Here is a 22182-nt window from a genome sequence, read left to right as displayed (position 1 = left end):
AAGTGTGATTTTTAATGGTGTTCTCTCATGTTCCCCTAATTTTCATTTTTCACCTACATCTATGCTATAGGGTTTTTTATCCCAGATTTTGAATAATATTGTGAGGATCATCCTTTTACACAGTCTAGAATATTTTTTGGGTAAAGACCTGGTAGTTGAATTGTCAAAACCAAAAGATACATTTTTATTCTCAATATAGATTACCCAGAGTGTGCTCCCAGGAGGGTATGCTATTCCATGTTCGCCTGCTGAATATGAAGCACTCACTTCATGGAATTCTGACTAAATTCTACACTGACTTTCAAGAAATTTTTATAATTAGACAAATAAAATAGATACCTCTGGTTGTTTTAGTTTGCATTTCTTATAAAGTACATTTTTGAAGTTCTTTAATATCCCCCTTCTAATAATAAAATGGCACTGTCTTCTGAACATGTTTCTCAGGCTCCCTGCCTCCCGCATAGCACCTAGGAGAACTTCACTGTGTCTGTCTGTCAGTCTGTCTTTCCTATGTACCAGTGGGACAGACAATACCATTTTCCCTGCAGATCCACCACAGTAGATGCCACTGTAGGAGCAGGTACTTCAGAGCCAGGCCAATGTTGATTTATATCCCAGCCTGCTTACCACTGCTTGTCTATAACCACTGGCAGGCCTTGACTTTCCTTTCCTGTCAGGGATGGAAATACTGTGTGTAGTTCACCTACTGTGGAAATTCAATGAGGCTCCCCTTAAAAACATAGTGCTTAGGCTAGCTGCTGTCTTCTTTTTCCTCTCAAGTTCAGAGTAGGCCCATCTAAACCACTGTGGCTCACACGTAGACCACAATTCAACATTGTTTACTATTCCTTTTGTGTCTCTTATTTATTGTCCTTAGCAGTTTTAGGCCCTGTACAGTTAGGTAGGGACACTGAGACATGCGGCTGACAGGTAATGTACGTGTACTTGCAACTGGTTTAACTTACATTTAATATGATGATGTTTTATTTTCAAAAGCACTGCTCAGTTATTTAATCTTGGTATGGGTGGACTTGTTTAAATAAACCTATTTTGAATGGACAAGGTAAACTTATTACAATTTGAAATAGGCTCTTTATTTCAAAAATACATTGGTGGCTTCAATGCTTATTGGGATTTTCTTTTTAACCATTTCATAGGTTTGTGAAATACTAGTATTTTTTTCTTTTATAGAAGTATTTAAATCCTTTCTTCTTAGCTATCTGCTGCAAGTAAAATAGCATAACTTCCAAATAGCACTTGGTCCACAAACAAGCTTTTGTGGAGGACTCACTTCTAATATTTAAACTTAGGCAGCAAAAATATTTATGGGTTTGTATGGTCTCTTTTTTTGTTTTACTGTTGAAAACTTATAAGCCAATGAGTGGCCTTTATGTTCTACACTGTTGCAGAATGTATTTTTCTGCTAATATGTTGTGTTTCATTTTCCAGAACACTGGAGTTCCTCATGAGGCATTTGTCTCTCCTAGCAGACTATTGCTCCATCACAAATATGCATGCAAAAAACTTAGCAATCGTCTGGGCTCCAAACCTGCTCAGGTAGTTTGCATTTGACTTATGACCATCACTGGAACTAATTATTTTAGTTCTACTCTTTAGATCTAAAAATACTTAATTAATGTTCCATAATCCTTCTCTTAATTAGTCTCATCTCCTAAAACAGGCAAATGGGGCTTAGCTAAGGGACTGTAAAAGTATGATTTCTTCCTGATTTGCTTGTGATTTATACTTTTTTACAAAATACCTTTTAATAGTGCTTATTTTGTGACTGGGAATATTATTTTCCTCACAGATCAAAACAGATAGAGTCTGCCTGCTTCAGTGGAACTGCAGCTTTCATGGAAGTGAGAATTCAGTCTGTGGTTGTGGAGTTCATCCTCAATCATGTAGATGTGCTCTTCAGTGGCAAAATCAGTGCAGTCATGCAGGAAGGGGCAGGTACGACTCAGGCAGATTTTACTTGCTACAAACATGTTTCTCTATTTGTAAAGGAATAGAAAATTTTGCATTTCTCATCTCAATTTAAAAAAATATGTCATTGGTATAAGTTGGCAATTTATGTCTGTTTTTGAAAATGCACAATTTAGTAGTTTATTTTCTGGGTACATAGTGGATGCTACATATCAGATTTATTGTGATCTAAGTTCAGGACACACTGAAAAAAATTTCAAAGAATGTTGATATCTATTAAGGTATATGTGGAAGAGAAGAAAAGTTCCTTTGAAAACTAAAAATGTCTGAATCATCAGCTTTCCTGGTATGTTTTAAGAAAGGAAAATAGTTATGAATGAATTATATACACTCACATATAATTGTACAGGGAATTCCACAGGAGAAAATGATATGCTTTCACTATATGGGGTTGAATTTTCTCTCTGAGACATGTTATTTAAAAATTTGTTTAGAAATAATCTGGTTGGAACAGCTTATTCAGAAAATAATTACTTTAAATTATGATGTTATGTAACTGTTTATTACATAGGGTACACACTGATTTTTGCCGCTTAAAAACCTGAAGAAATTTGAAACAACACTGATAGGTCGGAAGGTGGATAGACAAACAGGTTAATAGACACCTGCACATAGTTGACTGTGTTCATTTCTGTTCTTTTCTTTTTGAAGCGTCTTTATCTAGGCCCAAGTCTCTGCTGGTATCCTCTCCATCTACCAAACTTCTCACTTTGGAGGAAGCCCAGGCAAGAACACAAGCTCAGGTCAATTCTCCAATTGTGACTGAAAATAAATACATTGAAGTAGGAGAAGGACCTGCTGCACTTCAAGGGAAATTTCATACCATAATTGAATTCCCACTTGAAAGGTAAAATTCATGAAACCTGGCATAAAAATAGGCTTCTCATAACCATGTGTCATTAATTCCTTTTAGTTTTCTTTTCTCCCCCCATTACTGGGAATTGGCCCCAAGGCCTCATGAGTGCTAGACAAATGCTCTGTGACTGAGCTCTCCTGATTCCTATTTCAGTTTTAAATTTATATTTTAGTGTTTATATATGAAATTCTGGGCTAGTACAAGAAAAATTTGTTGACTTGAATAAGGGTGCTGTTTAACACTTCATGGGGAATAATAAAAATAATTTTTGTAAAGTATTACAATATCACCTAATTTTGTAAAAGAAGAAAATCTACTGCACAGGGGAAAATGATACACTTTAACTATATGAGATTGATTTTTGCTGAGATACATTATTTAGAAATTTTCTTAGAGGTAACCAATGTTGAAACAGCATATTCAGAAAATAATGCATGGACAGTGACTCACTTGATATTAGTTCTGTTCTCTCTGTTCCTGACTACAGCCTCACATTATCTGGTAGGTGTTAGTAGGCAGATCCTCCAGCCTACCCCACACCTACTAAATCAGAACCTCTGTGATAGGTTCTGTCTTCCATCAAGTCTTCCAGGGTTGCAGAAATTATAGTGTGACCTCTCAAGGTCCCTGTCAGCTCTGACATCTCTGTTTCCCTAAAGAAATGACAAGAACATCATTTGTTTGTCTTCTTTACTAGTTCATAGTTAGAAGACTAATGTATGTAAATGTTATTTTTTTATGTCTCTGCTACTTCTTTGGGAATTACACATGAATGTAAGGATCTTCTCTGCATTAGGTTTTACTAATATACCTTAGAATGTCTTTTCCCCATATTTTAGTACAGTCCTCTAGCTTTCTTTCACCTCCCATAGCGAAAACAAGTAAAAAGTTAAAATATACTGTGAGCATCTTGGTTTTATATTATAGCTCCATAATTTATTCAAAATCTTTTTCACAGAATAGTGATTTTAAAAGTAGATATAAGTATGCATGTAGACTTGAGTTTCAAACCTGATTCCATCACTTACTAGTGTTATAACTTCAAGGAAATTTTTTGAACTTCTTATTCCTTCAGCCATAAAATGAGAATAATAGTACCTGCCACATGTGGTTATTTCTGATTTAAAAGAGGCACTACATATAAGGTAAGGTACTTAGCACAGGCTTGGCATTTAATATATGTTAGTTATTATTAATACTTCTTTTTTTGTCCTTATTCTCTTTACTCACACCTAAAATCAGTTTCTTTAACTCTGTTTTATTTTTGGAGGCTTAATTAATATTAAGTTCATATTCCCAGTTATGCCTTACTCCAAACTTATTTTGCAGATTATGAGGTTGGATCTAAATACAATGTGTATAAAATGATCTTGGTTGTCAGTGTTAAAATCTGCACGTTGCATTTCCATTTCATGCTCTAGCCATACTATGTAGAGTGTGCTGTATGGAAAGTGGAGGTTTGTTCACTATTTCACCTGGGCCTCACCAACTGTTTGGTTCTATCATTTATTCATTTTTTTCTATAAGAAAAAATAGACTCTTGGCTGTCTTAATATTGTCCATTTTTTCTCTCATAGAAAGAGGCCTCAAAATAAGATGAAAAAGTCCCCTGTGGGCAGCTGGCGTTCCTTTTTCAACTTGGGGAAGTCGTCATCTGTCTCTAAGCGGAAGTTGCAGCGCAATGAGAGTGAGCCTTCAGAGATGAAGGCCATAGCTCTGAAAGGTGAGTGCCATGCAGCCCTGTCTTGCTGCTGCAGAGCAGTCTGAATGACAGGTCCCCCATGTCTTTTACTGTCACTATTGTAGTGGCCTTCTGTTGCTCTGGGCATTTACTCCATATATTGTCATCATAGACCTCATTATAATATGTGCACAGGTGGATTGTCTTCATGATGAATTCCTTATTCCCAACTTGAAAAATGATATAAATTTTGCATAACTATGTAGAAGGTCCCAATTTCTTAAGGAAACTGTAAAGATTACAGAATGTGATTGAAAGTCCAAAGCATATTTGTAATATAGCTTGTACATTGTTTTTTTTTTTTTTTTTTGATTTTGGTTTTTGGTTTTTCTCCGGTACCGGGAACTGAACTCACGACCTTGCGCTTGCCAGGCAGGCGCTTTGCCGCTGAGCTAAATCCCCAGCCCCCTGTACATTGTTTATAATATATAGCTTCTCTGTAGCTGGACACAGTGCCCAGCACCCACAATTTAAAATAAGAGAGGTTTAATTTGGCTCATGGTTTGGGGCAGATTTCAATCCATTGTCAGCTGGCTATAGGCAGAAATGGTACAGCCCAAAGGCATGGTGGAACAAAGCTGCTTAGTTCATGGAAATAAAGACTAGGAATAGTGCCAGAGAGGAAGGGGTAAGAGATCAGACATAGATCCCATGCCACATCTTTACAGCCTGCTCTGTGCCCAACCAATCCCCAAGGCAATCTCAAAGCTAATTCAAATTCACACACACACCCTGAGCACCACATCCCACCACTTGTCAACTTGTAACCAAAACACATTTCTTTAAACCACACTTAATCTCCAAATAAAGATAATAGCTGTAATTTCATAATTTTACCTAACATAATACAACTGGAAATGCTGCAGTCCCTTTTCCAAAGTCTCAGTGGTTCTAGCATTTTTCAAAAGTCCAAGTCTAAGTCTGTTCTGAGTCTCAAGTCAAACTCTTATCTATGTACCTTTGTAAAAATTAAAAACAAGTTACATAATCTCAAGGTATGGTTGCAGAGGGTAACATTCCTGTTCTGAAAAGGAGGAACATGAAGTTAGAAAAGAATCAGACCAAAACAAAACTGAAATCTAGCAGGGCAAACATGAAGTCTTATATCTCCATACATAGCATCTAGGGCATGTAATGGTAAAATGTGAGTTCTAAAGGGCTTGGGTGGGCCCATTACTTATAGGCCCATGGCCTTTCTCTTTCGCTGGTTCTATTCATGGCCTGCAGTTTTCCTCAGCAGATTTTCCTGGTATCTTCAACTTCCTGGGGTCTCCACTACACTTTTGGCTTCATCCGCACAGCTTCATGTACTCCATTCAGGGACATCTTGCCAGGAATCCTGTCTGATCTCACAACTCTTGCATTCTTCATGCCAGGAAAGCCAGCATTATGTGGACAGCACCAAAGTATGCTATCGGCACAACCACTGAAGCTCTAGTGGTACAATTGGTTAGCGCATGGTACTCATATATCAGCACAAGCAGTAGCCTGGCTTCTGTGGACCATGCCTGTAGTAGTTTCTGAGTGCTTTGGTGGCTGAGCACAGTGAAATGAATACTGGGGAACAAATACCAATACCCTAGAGGCCCTTCTCAAGTAGGGGTGCCAGGGACTATCTTCTGCAGTGAAAGTTTAATACTTTTACGTCCTTGAGTCTGCAATGAATGTAATCTTGCTGATTCTTTAGATGCCCTTAAGGCATGTCTGTTCTTGTACCACAAAATACAGTGGTATATCGATTTACAGACTTAATTTGTTTTCTGATTTGGGAGAAGATAACTGCGTTTGTGTTTGTGTGGGAAAGATGGCCCTGGTCATGTTTGTCACCCAATGTGGAGAGACAGAGTTTGCGAATGGAAGCAAAATTTTGCCAAATGTTGTTTGTGAACTGAATTGTTGGCAAACAATTTGTAAACTAAGCTATTGCTATATTTGGTTTCTTTTTAAGGGTGCTAATCTTTTGCAGTGATACCTCATTTGGCCCCAGACTTTCACATATGTTCTTCTAGGCCGAAATTTAAGTTTTTCAAATTTTTCTGCTCTGCTTTCTGCTTTTACTTTACATTATAAATCTGGTTAAAAGCAACCATCAGTACATATGCCACAGCCTGAATTTAGGACTGTGTTGTAATTTCCTTCACCAGATTAGTCTCCCACTCTTATTCTCAGTCTCCTGCAAAGTCTCAAGTTATGAGCAAAATATATATAGACAATTTTTTTACTAGAGTATGACACACATGGCCTGTAGTCCAAATGCCAGTGGAGTCTTGGCTCCTATCTGAAACCTCCTAAGCCTAGCATTTACTGTCTACCAGCATTCTGCTCTTTGGGTCTCCAAGCAGAATCATGCCTCAAGCCCTGCTTACTACATTCTAAGGTTTATGTGGTACTCATCTCCAAACCTGCACATGTTCCCACCAGCTTGAACCATCAGTGGTACATACAGTGGTACATACTTTCTCATCAGTCAGCTTGTACCACACAATGGGATTGTCCCATGCAGCCCCAATGGGACAATTATGCATGTATCACTGGTATTTCAGAGCTAACTGGTAGTGAGACATACAAATTATGGCCGTGTTGTGAACATGTTAGGTATAGTCAGGTCAAGCATAGTCGCAATTGCCTCTTTACTCTAGGTACCAATTTTCTATATGAGTGTGTTTTCCTGTTGCTGAACACAATACCCAACACCCACAATTTAAAGGAGAAAGATTTAATTTGGCTCATGGTTTGGGAGGATTTAGTCCATGGTTGGCTGACTCCAAGGCAGAAATGGTATTGCAGAAGAATGTGGCAGAACACAGCTGTTAGCTCATGGCCGATGGGAAGCAGAGCAGGGGAATAGTGCCAGAGAGAAAGGGACAAGGGATCAGATATAGACTCTCAGGCCACACCTACACAACCTACTCCAACAAATTCGGAAGTGCAGCTCAGCAATTCCTGGGACAAATTCCAAGGCCAGTTCAAGTTGACTCTTTGATAAGAGTATTTTATTTGACCAAGTAGATCTATTACTATTGAAAAAAAACTACTCTTTCAAAACTAGTTTAAAACCCATGTTTTGGTAGTAGCAACTTCTGGATCTAAAATGGATAGTAGTACTTTCCTTCTTAGGTAATATTAGTGTGATGTTTCGTTCATTTAACTCACTGATTATGCAATCATGTGTTAGATATATTGATAGCAGGCCCTGCAGAAAGAAAAAATTAAGATAGTACATATGTTTTCAGAGTCTGAATGGGAAGTCATATATATAAGAAAATAAATTTTACTGCACTATGATAGCTTTTGAACTAGTTTCATATAAAGTCAGCTCTTGTGTGGTAGAGGCTGGTAGTCAGGAAAGATAACCTTTCACTTGGGTGTTGAAGGATAAGCAGTGATTGACCTAGTCAACAAGAGACTAAGAATGGTATTTCAGGAGGTGAGGACAGAGTGAGAAGAGAAGCAAGCTGGGGGCTGAATCCTGTGGAAAAGCATTATTTAAGGGAAGAGTCGTCAGAGAGGAGAATGAGAAGAGATAACTAGGACAATAGACAAAGGAGAGAAGAGATGAGTATTGTTTGCAGCAAAGGAGGCCTGCAGTGGAAATGCAGGCACTGTGGTGTACTGCCAGCTGGTGGTAGAGGGAGATGTTCAGCAGTGAGATTCCAAGTATCTAACTAAAGTGACTGTGTGGATTTGTAAGGGTGTGGTAACAGATTACAACAAATCAAGTGGCTTAAAACAACAGAACCTAATGCTCTCACAGCTCTGGAGGCTCACATTAATTTTGGCAGTTGTGAGGCAGGGCTGTGCCCCAGAAAATGAGCCTTCCTTGCCTCTTCCAGTCCCTGACAGCTCCTTACTTTTCTTTTTTTGAGGCAGCATCACTCAGCCTCTGCTTCCATTTCATGGGTCCTTCTCTTCATGTGTCTGTCTTTTCTTCTTCTTTTATGGATACTAGTCATTGATGATGGGGCCACTGTAAGTGCACTGTAGTGTCATATCAGGATTCACGTGGGGGCCAGGCATGGTGATGCACACCCTAATCCTAGCACTCAGGAGGCTGAGGCAGGAGGGTCATTATGAGTTCAAGACGAGCCTGTGCTACATAGTGAATCCCAAGGCCAGCCTGAATTACATAGTGAGGCCCTGTCACACACACAAAAAGGATATGTATTGGTGTTTAGAAAATAAACAGGAAAAAAGTATTTTAGTTCATCTCTCTGCTCAAGTTCATGATCCTTAGAAAAGAGATTTTTCAAATGGGAAACCACTTGAGAACAATGCTGCACTTTATATAATTGGATGGTAAATTGAAAATGTCAAAATATGCAGCTAATCAGTCTTGGGAGTTTAAGCATATTTTAGGAAAAACACTGATCCCTTAACTCCATAATATGTAACAATAATAAAACGTTGTGCTGTTCGTTCTTGGTTCTTTAGGTGGCAGGGCAGAAGGAACCCTCCGCTCAGCTAAAAGTGAGGAGTCTCTTACTTCTCTCCATGCAGTTGATGGTAAGACTAAAAGCATAAATTGCTTTATTCCATGATAGATGGCAAAAGGAATATGAACACAGTAATTAAGTGTACTTTATAAGTAATCTGCTTAATTAATAGGCTAGTCACTATCATTTCTAAGAATATTATTATGTATTTAATACTGTTCAGATTAAAATTCAGTGATGTTTTAATGTGGTTGCAGTATTTTTATCATAACTGCTATTTATTTACATAAAAATGACCAAACTGTTTTAAATCAATCACTTTCATTTATTAGTACCTAGTAAAAACTACTGTTACTACTGTCCCCTTCATTAGATTTCACAATGAGAGGATATTTGTTACAGAGTATAAAAGTAAGCAGTTTTCATGACTGTCTGTTGTCTTGCAAAATTGTTTAACCTGACCTTAAATTTCATAGGTCAGACTGATTACAGGTGGTCTTCATTATCCAAGGATAATTATCACCTGGAGAAGGCAACTTAAAGTGAATCTGCTTAAAATGGGGACCAAAGTTTCATGGTAAATAGTGTGAAAGGTTTGGTTGCAACATAACTTGGAAAACAAACCAAAAATATGAAAAGAGATATTTGTTCTATAAAAGTTGAATTACAGTTGCAACTATGTAGTAATTTTTAGACTAAAGAATTGCATCAGTGTTGATTAGGAAGAAGGTACAATTTTTTTGGACAAACCATGTAAGAACACAACAGAACACCCACCATTTGATGTTTGGTTTGGGCAGCACATTATAAAGGACACTCTTTTTGCAAAAGTGATCAAGAGCTACACTGATTGGTTTTTCCCAAAGACCTTTTAAAATCAATTAATAGTCAAATCATGCTCTTTTGAAGTACTTGGAGTGTCATGATCTTAGTCAGTTTTCTCATGTGCATTTATTATTAGTTCTTCAGACTGCAGATTCTCACTGACCAGTGGCTTTGCTTGTGATTCAGAGCAGTTTGTCTGAACTGCTGACATCCTAGGTATTTGCCAAGATTTTCAATTGAACTACAGTTAAGATAATCTACTGAAACAGTTTAGTGGACAGGGTACATTTTCACTATGGCAATTACAGTAATTCTCATAGAATAGAGGGTTTCTTTTTGTTACTATTTGGGCATAAAATTGTGTAATACTGTCTACCACTCTAGAGGGCTCTGTTTAAGAAACTGAAAGCTATGCTTATTAAAGAAATAAATGAAATCCTTTACTATGTATTTTTTAGAAATAGGGTACTTTAAGGATATTTAACAATCTTCCTGTTATTGAATATGCAAGATGCTATTTAAAGTGATTAGTTCTGCCTCACAAGTCATATGTGAGACCAGTGATACAACACAAAGAAATTTTTTAAAAAGCTGAAAAAGAAAAAAAAATACAAGATAGTCATACTACTAGTTTCTCTTAGTTCATTGAAAAGTTTGTGCTAATATCATTTCGTGAATTTTTTAAGCCCATATCTTGTATGATGATTAACTACTTTAAAGATAGCAATACTCAATGTATTAACTAGTTATTCTCCTATAATTTTGTTATGAAATTTTTTTCCATAAAAAAAAAAACTTACCCAAAGTCACACCAAGAGTCAGTGTTGGATCAGTCACAGAATCTCAAAGTCCTGGGCTGGGGATATAGCTCAGTGACACAAATGCCTGCCTGGCAAGTGCAAGGTCCTGAGTTTGACTCCCAGTACCAAAAAAAAAAAAAAAAGAATCTCAAAGTCCTGAGTCTTTTTTTCTTATTCAGATCATGAAATGCTGCATTTTCTATCTGATTACGTCAGATGTGCTTATCATGTAGCAGTTGATTTGGGGGTTCTGTTATTGTAAGTGTAAATGATTCATGCGCACCCAGAGGCAATTGACAGAAAGAGAATGAGCCATTCTGTTTTCATATCCTAAATAGAAAGTTACTGCTGTACTAAGTAGGTGATTTATCATAATATTGTATATTTGTGACATTCATACAGTGACATTGCTATCCATTTTTGCTAGGTGATTCCAAGCTCTTCCGGCCCAGAAGACCCCGATCTAGCAGTGATGCCCTGTCTGCCTCTTTTAATGGAGAAATGCTGGGAAACCGCTGTAATTCCTATGATAATTTGCCCCATGACAATGAGAGCGAGGAGGAAGTAGGGCTTCTGCACATTCCAGCTCTAATGTCTCCTCCTTCCGCTGAGGATGTTGACTTGAGCCCACCAGACATTGGAGTGGCCAGCCTGGATTTTGATCCAATGTCCTTTCAATGTAGTCCTCCTAAGGCTGAGTCAGAATGTCTGGAAAGTGGTGCTTCCTTTTTAGATTCATTAGGATACTCAAAGGATAAACCATGTGCCAATAAGAAGGACGTAGAAGCAGGTGGTAGCCAGTCTCAGACTCCAGGAAGCACTGCAAGCTCTGAACCAGTTTCTCCGGTTCAGGAAAAGCTGAGTCCATTCTTTACCCTGGACTTGAGCCCACCTGAAGAGAAATCATCTAAGCCATCCTCATTTACTGAAAAGGTCGTCTATGCTCTCTCTCCAAAGATTGGACGGAAGTTAACTAAATCACCTTCCATGAACATATCTGAGCCAATTTCAGTGACCCTTCCATCTCGGGTGTCAGAAGTCATTGGTATCATCTCAAATACCGCAGCTCAGAATGCATCGTCTCCAACCTGGGACAAAAGCATGGAAGACAGTGATGTCACAAATAGATCCCCCACCCAGATAGTAAAGATGAAAGCAAATGAGAGAAGGGCCCAAGAAGGATGTGAACCTGAAATCCAGCCCCTGGACCAGGTGGCTGCTGAAGAAGTAGAATTGCCAGGGAAAGAGGAGCAGTCTGTCCCGAGCAGTCAGAGTAAGGCTGTAGCTTCTGGACAGATTCAGACAGGTACTGTTTGTTTTCCTCCCTTCTTTCTTTAAGTTAAGAGGGATCTTCAATCCTGTGTGCCATCTGTGCCTTCTAACAGAAAATTTGCACCACAGCTAGTCTTTAATCAAAGAGAATGCTACTCTGAGTAGTGCTGATGGCTCAAAGCCCTAAATTAAAATCCGTCAAACAAAACTCCCCAAAGGGCCAACAGTCCTGCTTCAGACTTTCACACAGTTCTCTGTATCTCTTTGGATAGTCAGAATTTGTGGATAATTTTCATACAACTTCATAGCTCTTGGTTCTGTTTTATAATGAATACCATTATGCTAGCCTTACAAGTTAACAAGCCAGCCTACACCACCCCATGTAAAAACTTATATCTAATAACAATCTGGAAGCACTCAAAGCTTTTGTTCTAAGCAGTCTTTTTTGAGCCAGGTGAGGAATCTGCTCCCCTTTCCACTTCTATAGCAATTCAAGAGGCGCTTACAACCTTTAAATAACTATTTTAGTTTACCTTCTAAACCAGTTGTGTTTTCAACAACAGTTGCATGTGGGATAGAAGATCATGGATTGCCATTTGAAATATGGAAGGCATCTGTTTTTTAATGATCATATGGGGAGTGTTTGACTTTCCGTATAGGATAACGTAAGCTACCTTTTCATTCTAATTTTTTTTCCCAATTTCCCACTAGGAGCAGTTACCCATGACCCCCCTCAGGATCCCGTTCCTGTCAGTTCAGTCTCTCTTATCCCACCACCTCCGCCTCCGAAAAATGCCGCCCGAATGTTGGCACTAGCATTAGCTGAGTCTGCACAGCAAGCCTCAACCCAGACACTGAAGAGACCAGGGGCTTCCCAGGCTGGGTATACAAATTATGGAGACATAGTGGCTACTGCTGAAGATAAGCTGCCCAGTCCCTACTCTAGTGTTGCTCTAGATAAGGCCTATTTCCAGATGGATCGACCAGCAGAGCAGTTCCACCTCCAGAACAACACACCAGGGAACAGTGACCAACCTCTCCCAGAGACAGCAGCTACTGGGGATCCTCCCCATTCCCAGACAACAGAATCTGGGGAGCAGCTTCACCAAGTAGACTTACCAGGGAATCAGTCACATCGAAACTATTTATCTGGGGACCCAGAAAAGACCAGAATCACTTCAGCTCCCTTAGCTGACTCAGAAAAGTCTGATGATCTTGAAAGTTTCCCTGAATACCAGGCTGGGAAGCCTAGTACGCTGAGTGTTTCCTTTGCAGAGCAGGACCAGTCTGTGCTCCACTTCTATAGTGGGGATCCGCTTCCCTCCTACCTTGGTGCAAGTGTGGATAAGCCCCATCACCCTTCAGAACTTGCAGGCGAACCTCCCATGCCTTCAAATTTGCCCAGGGACAAAATCTACCTGACTTCTGGGTCCCCTGAAGAGAATACCAGCACAGCTACCCTTGCTTACATGACAGCGACTCCAGCAGCAGCTGAAATGAGCCTCAAGGATGCCAGCAGGGCGGTGGATGAACAGCCTACTGCTGCTGACTTTGCTGCTGCCACCCTCCAGCGCTCCCACAGAACTCATCGTCCCCTCCCTGCACCTCCTTCCCAGAGGCCAGCAGAGCAGCTACCAGTCATGGGGCAGGTACAAGCAGCAACCAGTATAGGAGTAAATAATTCCCACAAGGTAAGAAGGGGAGGAACTCAGCGAGGTGAAATATGCTTTTTTCAAAGGTATGTCATTTTTCGGCAGGGTGTGTTTCTATCTGTGAGTCAGATGCAACATTATTTTTTAAATTGAAATAGTTCCCATTTGAGGTTGGAGTCTACCTGGCTGCTGGTTTTTCACTGTGGAAAGAGTAGTTAATTGACAATGATAGTTTAACCATACCTGCCATCTTTTTCTCATAAGCATCTAGGTCAGTGGTGGCAAACCTATGTCATTCCTGTTACTTGTTTTTTGAGACAAACGATATTAATATATGAGTTGTTTTTCTACATTAAAACCTCAGTATTCAGATTTAATTGCAGTGTTGGCACTTTGCAATAAATAAGTGGCTTTCAAGTTGTAGTTTGGGCACTCAGTCTCTAAAAGGTTCACCATCAAAAGAGTTCCACTATCACTGATCTAGGTCTTTTCTTCAGACTAATGTAATGCAAAGAGATTGTGATTGCATGACACCAGTTGGGCTTTTTAGGTCTCAGGGATGAAGGGTGTTTGTACCTTCCCTCTCTTCCTCTCCCCTCCCCTTCCCTTTCTTCTGTTTCTTTTCTTTCCCACCTCCATCACTGACTTACTGTGACTTTGGGCAAGTTGTTTTACCACCCTCTGACAGTTAATCACATCTGCACAATGAAAATACATCATCCTCAAGACATTTGTAAGACTCTTTGCCTTACAGGCTTTTTAGAAGTGTAAGACATTGCAGGACATCAGGTTTTGTGTTGATTTTTTAACCTTAACCAGCGAATTGTTTCATCACCAAGTACTTGTTTTGATGGGAGAATTTTGTACACAAATCTAAGGGAGTTTTTTTTCTACTTTTCTGACTTTTAGAAAGACACTGCAGGTTTTTTGTGGTCTTCTTAAACCAAGAGGACTTAAATTTCTAGTTCTTCTTGGAGGTTGCTATTTCTAGCAGTTACTTCTCAGGGATGACATCTTTGCAGTCTTGCTGTGAGAATTATATTTGACTTGTGAGTGCACAGATAGAATGGTGTTAAAAGTAGAGAAAGACAATAACCTCTGACCTGAATGTCAACTTGTTGCCCTTCCTTATGTTTGGGGGTTTAAAATTGCTCACTGTATACAATGGTGAGTCACATTAAAATCCTTCCAGATGACAGTCAACTCTTTTCATTGAATAAAATGTTCTTGGTATAAAGGGTAAGCTAGACCAACAGGCTGGGTATTTGTTTTTAAGCTTTACAGTGTTATTTAAATAAACTTTTATTTGAACCAGCATATAAAAGATAATGCCATGGGCAGCCTCCTGTCACATTTCAAATATATCATGTATTAGAAACCTTGATCAGTTCTCCAGAGATGTGATATACCAAACAGCAGCATAGGTCTTCCTTTCCTGGCAAAGGCAGTGGAGAGTTCAAACTGCCACCCAAATATCCTCAGCTGCAAGTAAAAAAATGTAATAGCATTTTACTCCTTGGGAGAGTGTGAGAAAAGGACTCATAACATTGTCATTTTTCAATAGGTTCAAGGAGCAGTTCCAGCTCCAGAGAGGCCACCTGAGCCTCAAGCCATGGATGACCCTGTGCCCGTCTTTGTCAGTGACAGCAGTGCATCTGTTCAGTGTCCCATGGCTGCCACTGCTGCTCTCCAGCCAGGCCTACCGGAGAAGGTTCGAGAAGGCACCAGGGCCCCTCTCCTCCACCTGCGTGCTGAGTCCTTCCCTGGGCACTCCTGTGGCTTTGCAGCTCCAGTGCCCCCTACCAGGACAATGGAGAGTAAGATGGCTGCTGCCATGCACTCCAGCAGCACAGATGCCACCAGCAGCTCCAATTACCACTCCTTTGTCGCTGCTTCATCAGCCTCAGTGGACGATGTGTTGCCTCTGCCACTTCCTATCCCTCAACCCAAGCATGCTTCTCAGAAAATAGCTTACTCCTCCTTTGCCAGGCCTGAGGTTGCTACCGAGCCCTTTGGCCCAGAAAATTGTTTGCATTTCAATATGACTCCAAACTGCCAGTTCCGTCCCCAGAGTGTACCTCCACATCATAATAAATTGGAGCAACAGCAAGTGTATGGTGCCCGATCAGAGCCACCAGCCTCCCTGGGTCCTCGTTATAACACTTACGTGGCTCCTGGAAGAAATGGGTCTGGACACCACTCCAAGCCATGTGGCCGAATTGAGTATGTTTCTTCTCTGAGCTCCTCTGTTAGGAGTGCTTGTTTCCCTGAAGATATTCCACCGTACCCTACCATTCGGAGGGTACAGTCCCTTCATGCACCCCCATCATCCATGATCCGCTCTGTCCCCATTTCTCGGACAGAAGTTCCCCCCGATGATGAAGCAGCCTACTGCCCAAGGCCCCTGTACCAGTATAAGCCATATCAATCCTCCCAGGCCCGCTCAGATTACCACGTAACTCAGCTTCAGCCTTACTTTGAGAATGGACGGGTACATTACCGCTACAGCCCATATTCCAGTTCCTCTAGCTCCTATTACAGTCCTGACGGGGCCCTGTGTGATGTGGATGCCTACAGCACAGTGCAGTTGAGGCCCCTTCACCGCCTGCCCACTCGCGATTTTGCTCTCTACAATTCAAGATTACAAGGCAAGCACTTGTATAGTTACCCTGGTTTGCCTCCACGTCCTCGTACCAGCGGCACTGGCTTTTTCTCTGGTAATGACCATAATGTAGTCAACATGCCTCCGTCTGCTGATATAAAGCACACCTACACCTCGTGGGACCTGGAAGACATGGAGAAATACCGCATGCAGTCCATCCGGAGAGAGAGCCGTGCACGGCAGAAGGTGAAAGGCCCTGTCATGTCTCAATATGATAACATGACCCCAGCCATGCAGGATGACTTGGGGGGGATATATGTCATCCATCTGCGCAGCAAATCCGATCCTGGGAAAACTGGACTTCTCTCAGTGGCAGAGGGAAAGGAGGGGAGACACCCAACCAAAGCTGTCAGTCCCGAGGGAGATGACCGCTTCTGTAGGAAGCACCCAGAGCAGGAGTTCGATAGAGTCCTCCACCACGGGGGCTATGGCAGCACACAGGGGGAGAAGCCATCCCTCCCTCAGAAGCAGAGCAGCCTTAGGAACAGGAAGCTCCATGACATGGGGTGTAGTCTCCCAGAGCATAGGGCGCATCAGGAAGCAAGCCATAGGCAATTGTGTGAATCAAAAAATGGGCCACCTTATGCCCAAGCCACTGGTCAGTTAGATTATGGGCCCAAAGGGATTCCAGACACTTCTGAGCCAGGCAGCTACCATAACTCTGGAGGAAAATATGCCCCAACAGGGCAGGAGTCTTTAAGACTAAACCACAGAGAGGTGAGGCTCTCCAAAGAGCTGGAGCGCCCTCGAGCCAGACAGCTGCCAGCCCCTGACAAACACTCCAGAAACTGCTACAAGGAGGAAGAGCACCTCACCCAGTCAGCGGTCCCACCCCCTAAGCCAGAGAGGAGTCATAGCCTAAAGCTGCACCACACCCAGAACCTGGAGAGGGACCCCAACGTGCTATACCAGTACCAAACACACGGCAAGCGCCAGAGCAATATGACTGTTGTGTCCCAGTATGATAACCTGGAAGATTACCACTCCCTGCCCCAGCACCAGCGAGGCGGCTTCGGAGGGGCAGGCATGGGGACCTATGTGCCCTCTGGCTTTGCCCACCCACAGAGCAGGACATACGCCACAGCACTGGGTCAGGGGGCCTTTCTGCCCACAGAGTTGTCCTTGCAGCACCCTGACACACAGATCCATGCAGAATGAGTCCCGGGAGCAATAGAGTTGAAGCAGCCTCTGCTGGACAGTGGACTGTTCTATTTTTTTCAGTAACCAAAAAGATTTAAAAAAAAAAAGTACAAAATTTCCGAACACATTTAAAAAACAAATGTATTAAAAGTAAACAAATCACCATCTTTTCCTCCCTCCCAAGCTTCATTATCATCCTTCCATCTATAGACTGTCATTTTTGTCTTTAAAAGAGATCTGAATGATTGTAAAGCACTGTGTTGAAAATCTAGTTTAAAAAATCCGTCGCAGACCGCATTTGCCATAGAGGGCTAAGCTGTAAGAGCCTGAGGACTGCCTTTAACTGAATTTGAATTTAACTTTGTCTTTTCTAAGCGTGTGCTACCTAGTTCGAGCAGTTTACATCTCTTTCCTGGTGTTTTTTTTTGTTGTTGTTGTTGTTTTTTTTTTTTTTGGCATTTGTGTTCCTGTTTCCCTGCCAGTGGCTGCACAGCTGGCCCCATTAGAGACTCCATTCTGTTCTCACTTCATTTTCTCTGACCAAGAAAGGGCTTGCAGATTAAATTAGGGTAGAGAAAAATTCCCTTATCCTTCAGATAAGTCACTCACATAATTAGCAGCACTATAATTAAAAAGTAAAGAAACTAAGACTTCAAACATTTCATAATAAATACAGAGTTATAACATATCAGACCATTTAGACTCAGGCAGAACCACACTCTTTACATTCTCATTTCTATACTTGGTCCACACAAGTGAATAAGCTCATATCACTGCAGAGTATTTTTTTAAAGTTAGAATTGAAGGAAATATATTAGGTTAAGACAAAGTGAAATGCTATTGTCAGCAAACTTGGTTAACTCAAGAAAACTGTATAAAGGCTGTTAATGGACTGCCTGTCTGCAGATTTTTCCCTTGAATAATAATTGGTAAATTGTACTTCCAGTACAATGCACTACTTTCCTAAATCAGCAACTTTTTCTCATTAAAAGAAAGCCAGCTTGATTTTACTAGATAAACACACAGTTTCTCATAAATGCAGATTTACATGTTAACTTCTGTTTCTAAACCAGAGTGCAGGTTCCCTGAAGTTCTAAGGTAGTTGTGATCTATCTGTTAGGAAACTGCAAGTTCCCACGATAACCACTGGGTACACAGCCCCATCTCACCGATTGGAGCTCTGGGCAGCTACTGTTTACGTCCTAAGGAGTCGTGCAGTGTTTGCTTCCTTTGTATTTTTGTGATCACAATCTTACTGTAATTGTCATTGACACCAGCATTTCAGTATAGCTCTTTATAACTCTGTAGACATGTTAAACATGTTTAATACCCAGGACTTTCTTTTGAAAGTTGCATTCCTTAAAAGAGTAGGAACAGGACACCTCTCTAACCCAACTACATTCTGTTTCCTCAGCTCCTCCCACCACAGAAACACCAATCTAGAAAGGCAGTCCTGTATTTGTAAAGTGAGATTGTCATTTCATTCCATAACTCATAATAATACTTGAGTTTTATACACTTACATATTTTAAATGCTCAGTTGTAGAAAACAAGAGTTCATTCCATTTACTGGATGGTTGCTCCTCTGGCTTTTTAGAACTTGGAATTATCTTTTATTTAGAGCAAAGGAGGAAATCTTTTAGGAGGCTAAAATGCTGCTATTATTGCTGTGAATTTGTATAAAATTAGAATCCATACCAGTCATTTTTTTATTTAAAAAAAGTCATGTGATTACTTTTTAAGGATTTATATTTAGAAAAAGTTTTAAGAACAAATTTATATATGGAAATACTCTATAAGGTTTTCTTTTGTTCCCAAGAATTGATCAGAGGAATGCAGCAAAGACCAGAGTAGAAATCTTAAAACACCGATTTATGGAAAAGTCTGTGGAAGTTTAGGCCTCATCGTTAAAAGTGCGGATCCAGCCGATGTGGTCAAAACATTAGGAACCTGATAGAATACTTCATCTGGCAGACAAACACATTGGATGATACAGGAGTTGAGCTCTGGTGAATATGCAGCACTATTTTTTTTTAACCTTAATCATCTTTTTATCAAGTAGGCAACCCATTGCCCCTTGGGGACTGTACCAGCCCTGAAATTCTCACCAGCAGCAGTGGAGGTTAGGAAGAAGGGCTGGCATGACACAGCTTCAGTAACTGAGGGCCCCGGACAAAACAGCAGGAGAAGTCCAGGCCAGTTTTAGTATTTGTGGATTTGATCTCACACATTGTTTACTCCAGAAACTAAAATCTATTTTATAAATGCTAAAGTTCATTCCTCAGAATAATTTCTTTATTAATGTCCTATGGGCTTGGAAATAATCAGGTAAATATATTGAGTATAGAATAATGATTCAGATTACTGGTCTAAGTGTGAAAAATAGACTTTAGACCAAGTCTAGAGTTAACATATGTAGCAACAGCCTTAACTTTGGATTCAGCTATTTAACAGACTTTGTCCACATCTTTCCCTTTCTGATACTGTGGAGGTAGAAATTGGATGGCAGATCACTGTGAGCCAGGTTACCTCAGCACTGTCCACCCGGCATGTGGCTTCACAAATGCAGAATTGAATGTTGTTACTTTCAGATGCTGACATGGAGCATTGTGATCAAGGAAATGGAGCTGCCTTATGCATTAACCCATAATTCAATTCAATACTTTCATAGCCTTGTCTCCAGGTTTCATTTTTTTGGCAAAATCCTGATTCCACAGTTAGGTTTGATGAAAATAAATATTCCCTGGATTTCTGGCTAAGAGCTTTGCTAAAAGCCCCAGGGGTGCCATTTTCTTATTAATAAATTTAATCTGAGCCTTATTTCTTAGTGTATTTGATTTACTTTTAAATATATATTCATATGTTTTAAATGCTCAGTTTGAAGAAGTCCCTGGGATGGTCCCAAGGGTCAAACCTGCACATTTCTTACAGTGGCAAAGCATTTTTTAAAAATTTAGGGTCAGGTTGAAAAATTCTAGGACCAATTCTGTAAAGAGGAGGGACTGTGAATGTGAGTGAGGATAGAAGAGTGGTTTGTCATATTTGAAGCAGTAATAAACGCATATGATATAAATTTTGGACTTGCCCCTTAAGTTCAAGAAGGACCGTATAAAGTCCATTTCTCTGTTCCAGCCTTATTGGTCACCCACTCAGAATGTTGGCAGAGTATCTTTCACCTGAGCAGAGGGTGCAAGGAAATAATGAAAGCTGAAGTATGTCAGAAAGTTACTTACAAATGGTTAGAGGCATGTTATCGTCAGTACTGTGTGTTACAGAAATGTCAGGAATGATGTATTTTAACGTGTGCAAGATGATATGTTGGTGTGCACAGAGGGTCTTTTTTCCTTATCTGATTAGTACTGTTAATGTTCAAAGAATAAAAATGGTTGTTTTACAGTTTAGATTCTGAGATAGCAAAACCTGATTTTTCAACCATGACCTGCATGAGAGAAGCATCCTGAAAGTCCTAGATCATACTTTTGAGTTCTCTAATTTATATAGTGTTTTTTTTATGTTTTAATATTTTTGTGAACTGGTGTAAATTGTTAATGCATATAAGCTTGTGTATTTTTGTAAATAGTTTTGTGATTTATTTCTTGCCCCATATGTAAATATTTAGAGCCTCATTTCTTCCAGACTTATTTGAAGCTGAGTTGTGGGTTTTGGGTTTTGTTTCCTTGTTTGATTGGGGGGTGGGTGGGGAAAAGGGATTTTGTACTTGGAGATGGAGATATCTTGTGGTTTAATGCAAATGTCCCACTGAAAGCAACTCAAATATCAACAGAATTATTTCAGGTTAAAACAGATATTTTGTGTATGTGTTTCCTTTTTGACCTACAGTGAATTGTCATGAAATTTATGGGGGCCATTGACTTGGGATATTTGGACTAGAAGACAAGTGCTTGTATGACAGCCTGTTATTGAAGGAAGGGGGTTAAACATTTCACTTCATCTCTCTGCCACAATGTGCTGCCTGGCCAGATTCCCTGTGGCTCAAACCCACATCTCCTCAGGGCCACTGAGGCTCCCTTATCTGTCCTGGAAACCCTAGGCAGATAGAATGTATCTCTGCCCTCTGCTCCTGTGCCTGCCATTGTGCAGCTCCCAGGAAGTTGAATTTGCTTCTTTCAGAATCCTCCAGATGGGGAATCTGAATAAAAACATTTTAAAAGATTTTCACAAAGCAGCATGCATGTCCTGTTTTCTTTTCAGGGTAAAATAACACAAATCATCCCCTAGACTCAGCTACCTGTGGTGAGTTGGCACATGTCATACACAGGGAAAGAGGTATTTCAGTAACACAAGTTGCTATAGATCTGAACCAAGTGTTTGAGTCCTCCAGATGTCCAACAGGCAGTCCAAAGGTTTTTTGTGTGCCAAATTCTCCAGAGAAATATTTTAGTATCAGTCAGAACTTGGAGGGTCCAGGATTGAAGCAGCCACACAACATCTGGTTCAGCAAATGCTCCCAGATCTGTCTATGTGTTCCCATGGAAACCATTCAGATGAGATGAAAGAAAAGGCATGTATGACATTTCCAGTGTGTCCTCTAGTTTTCTGTGGCTTTATTTCACCAAACTTCCTTCATTCTGATAAAAATATAGTACCTACCTCTAGGTACACATACTTGTCACTGAAGACTTGGGGACAAAAACCAGTGGTGGTTTGAGATTTCAGTCATTTATGTTGCTGTAGGAAAAGGAGCATTTTAAAGTGAAACTGACTGCCCATACAGTAAAACTTGCACATCTGGAAACACCAAAAATAAGACTTTTTAATGAGCCCTATGTTCCACATAGTTGAAAACATACC

At 40.3% G+C, this 22182-nt stretch overlaps 1 protein-coding gene across 4 annotated transcripts in view; it reads left to right on the top strand.

Annotated features, from left to right (window-relative positions):
- The window catches only part of Arhgap32 (Rho GTPase activating protein 32), a 203565-nt gene extending 182021 nt beyond the window's left edge, over window positions 1-21544 (top strand). For all 4 annotated transcript variants that reach the window (XM_005378544.2, XM_013511093.1, XM_005378546.2 and 1 more), the window contains 8 exons: window positions 1450-1557; window positions 1811-1956; window positions 2641-2836; window positions 4423-4568; window positions 9018-9089; window positions 11072-11950; window positions 12628-13607; window positions 15133-21544. In XM_005378544.2, coding sequence (XP_005378601.1) covers window positions 1450-1557; window positions 1811-1956; window positions 2641-2836; window positions 4423-4568; window positions 9018-9089; window positions 11072-11950; window positions 12628-13607; window positions 15133-17388 — 4783 coding nt within the window. In that variant the 3' untranslated portion in view covers window positions 17389-21544. The remainder of the gene's footprint in view (window positions 1-1449; window positions 1558-1810; window positions 1957-2640; window positions 2837-4422; window positions 4569-9017; window positions 9090-11071; window positions 11951-12627; window positions 13608-15132) is intronic.
- The last annotated feature ends 638 nt before the right edge of the window (window positions 21545-22182 follow it).

This window comes from Chinchilla lanigera, unplaced genomic scaffold (genome assembly GCF_000276665.1).
Source record: "Chinchilla lanigera isolate Chin_1 unplaced genomic scaffold, ChiLan1.0 scaffold00011, whole genome shotgun sequence".
Taxonomy (NCBI): Eukaryota; Metazoa; Chordata; class Mammalia; order Rodentia; family Chinchillidae; genus Chinchilla; species Chinchilla lanigera.
Note: the sequence above shows the minus strand (reverse complement) of the source record. Positions and strands in the feature narration are given on the sequence as shown.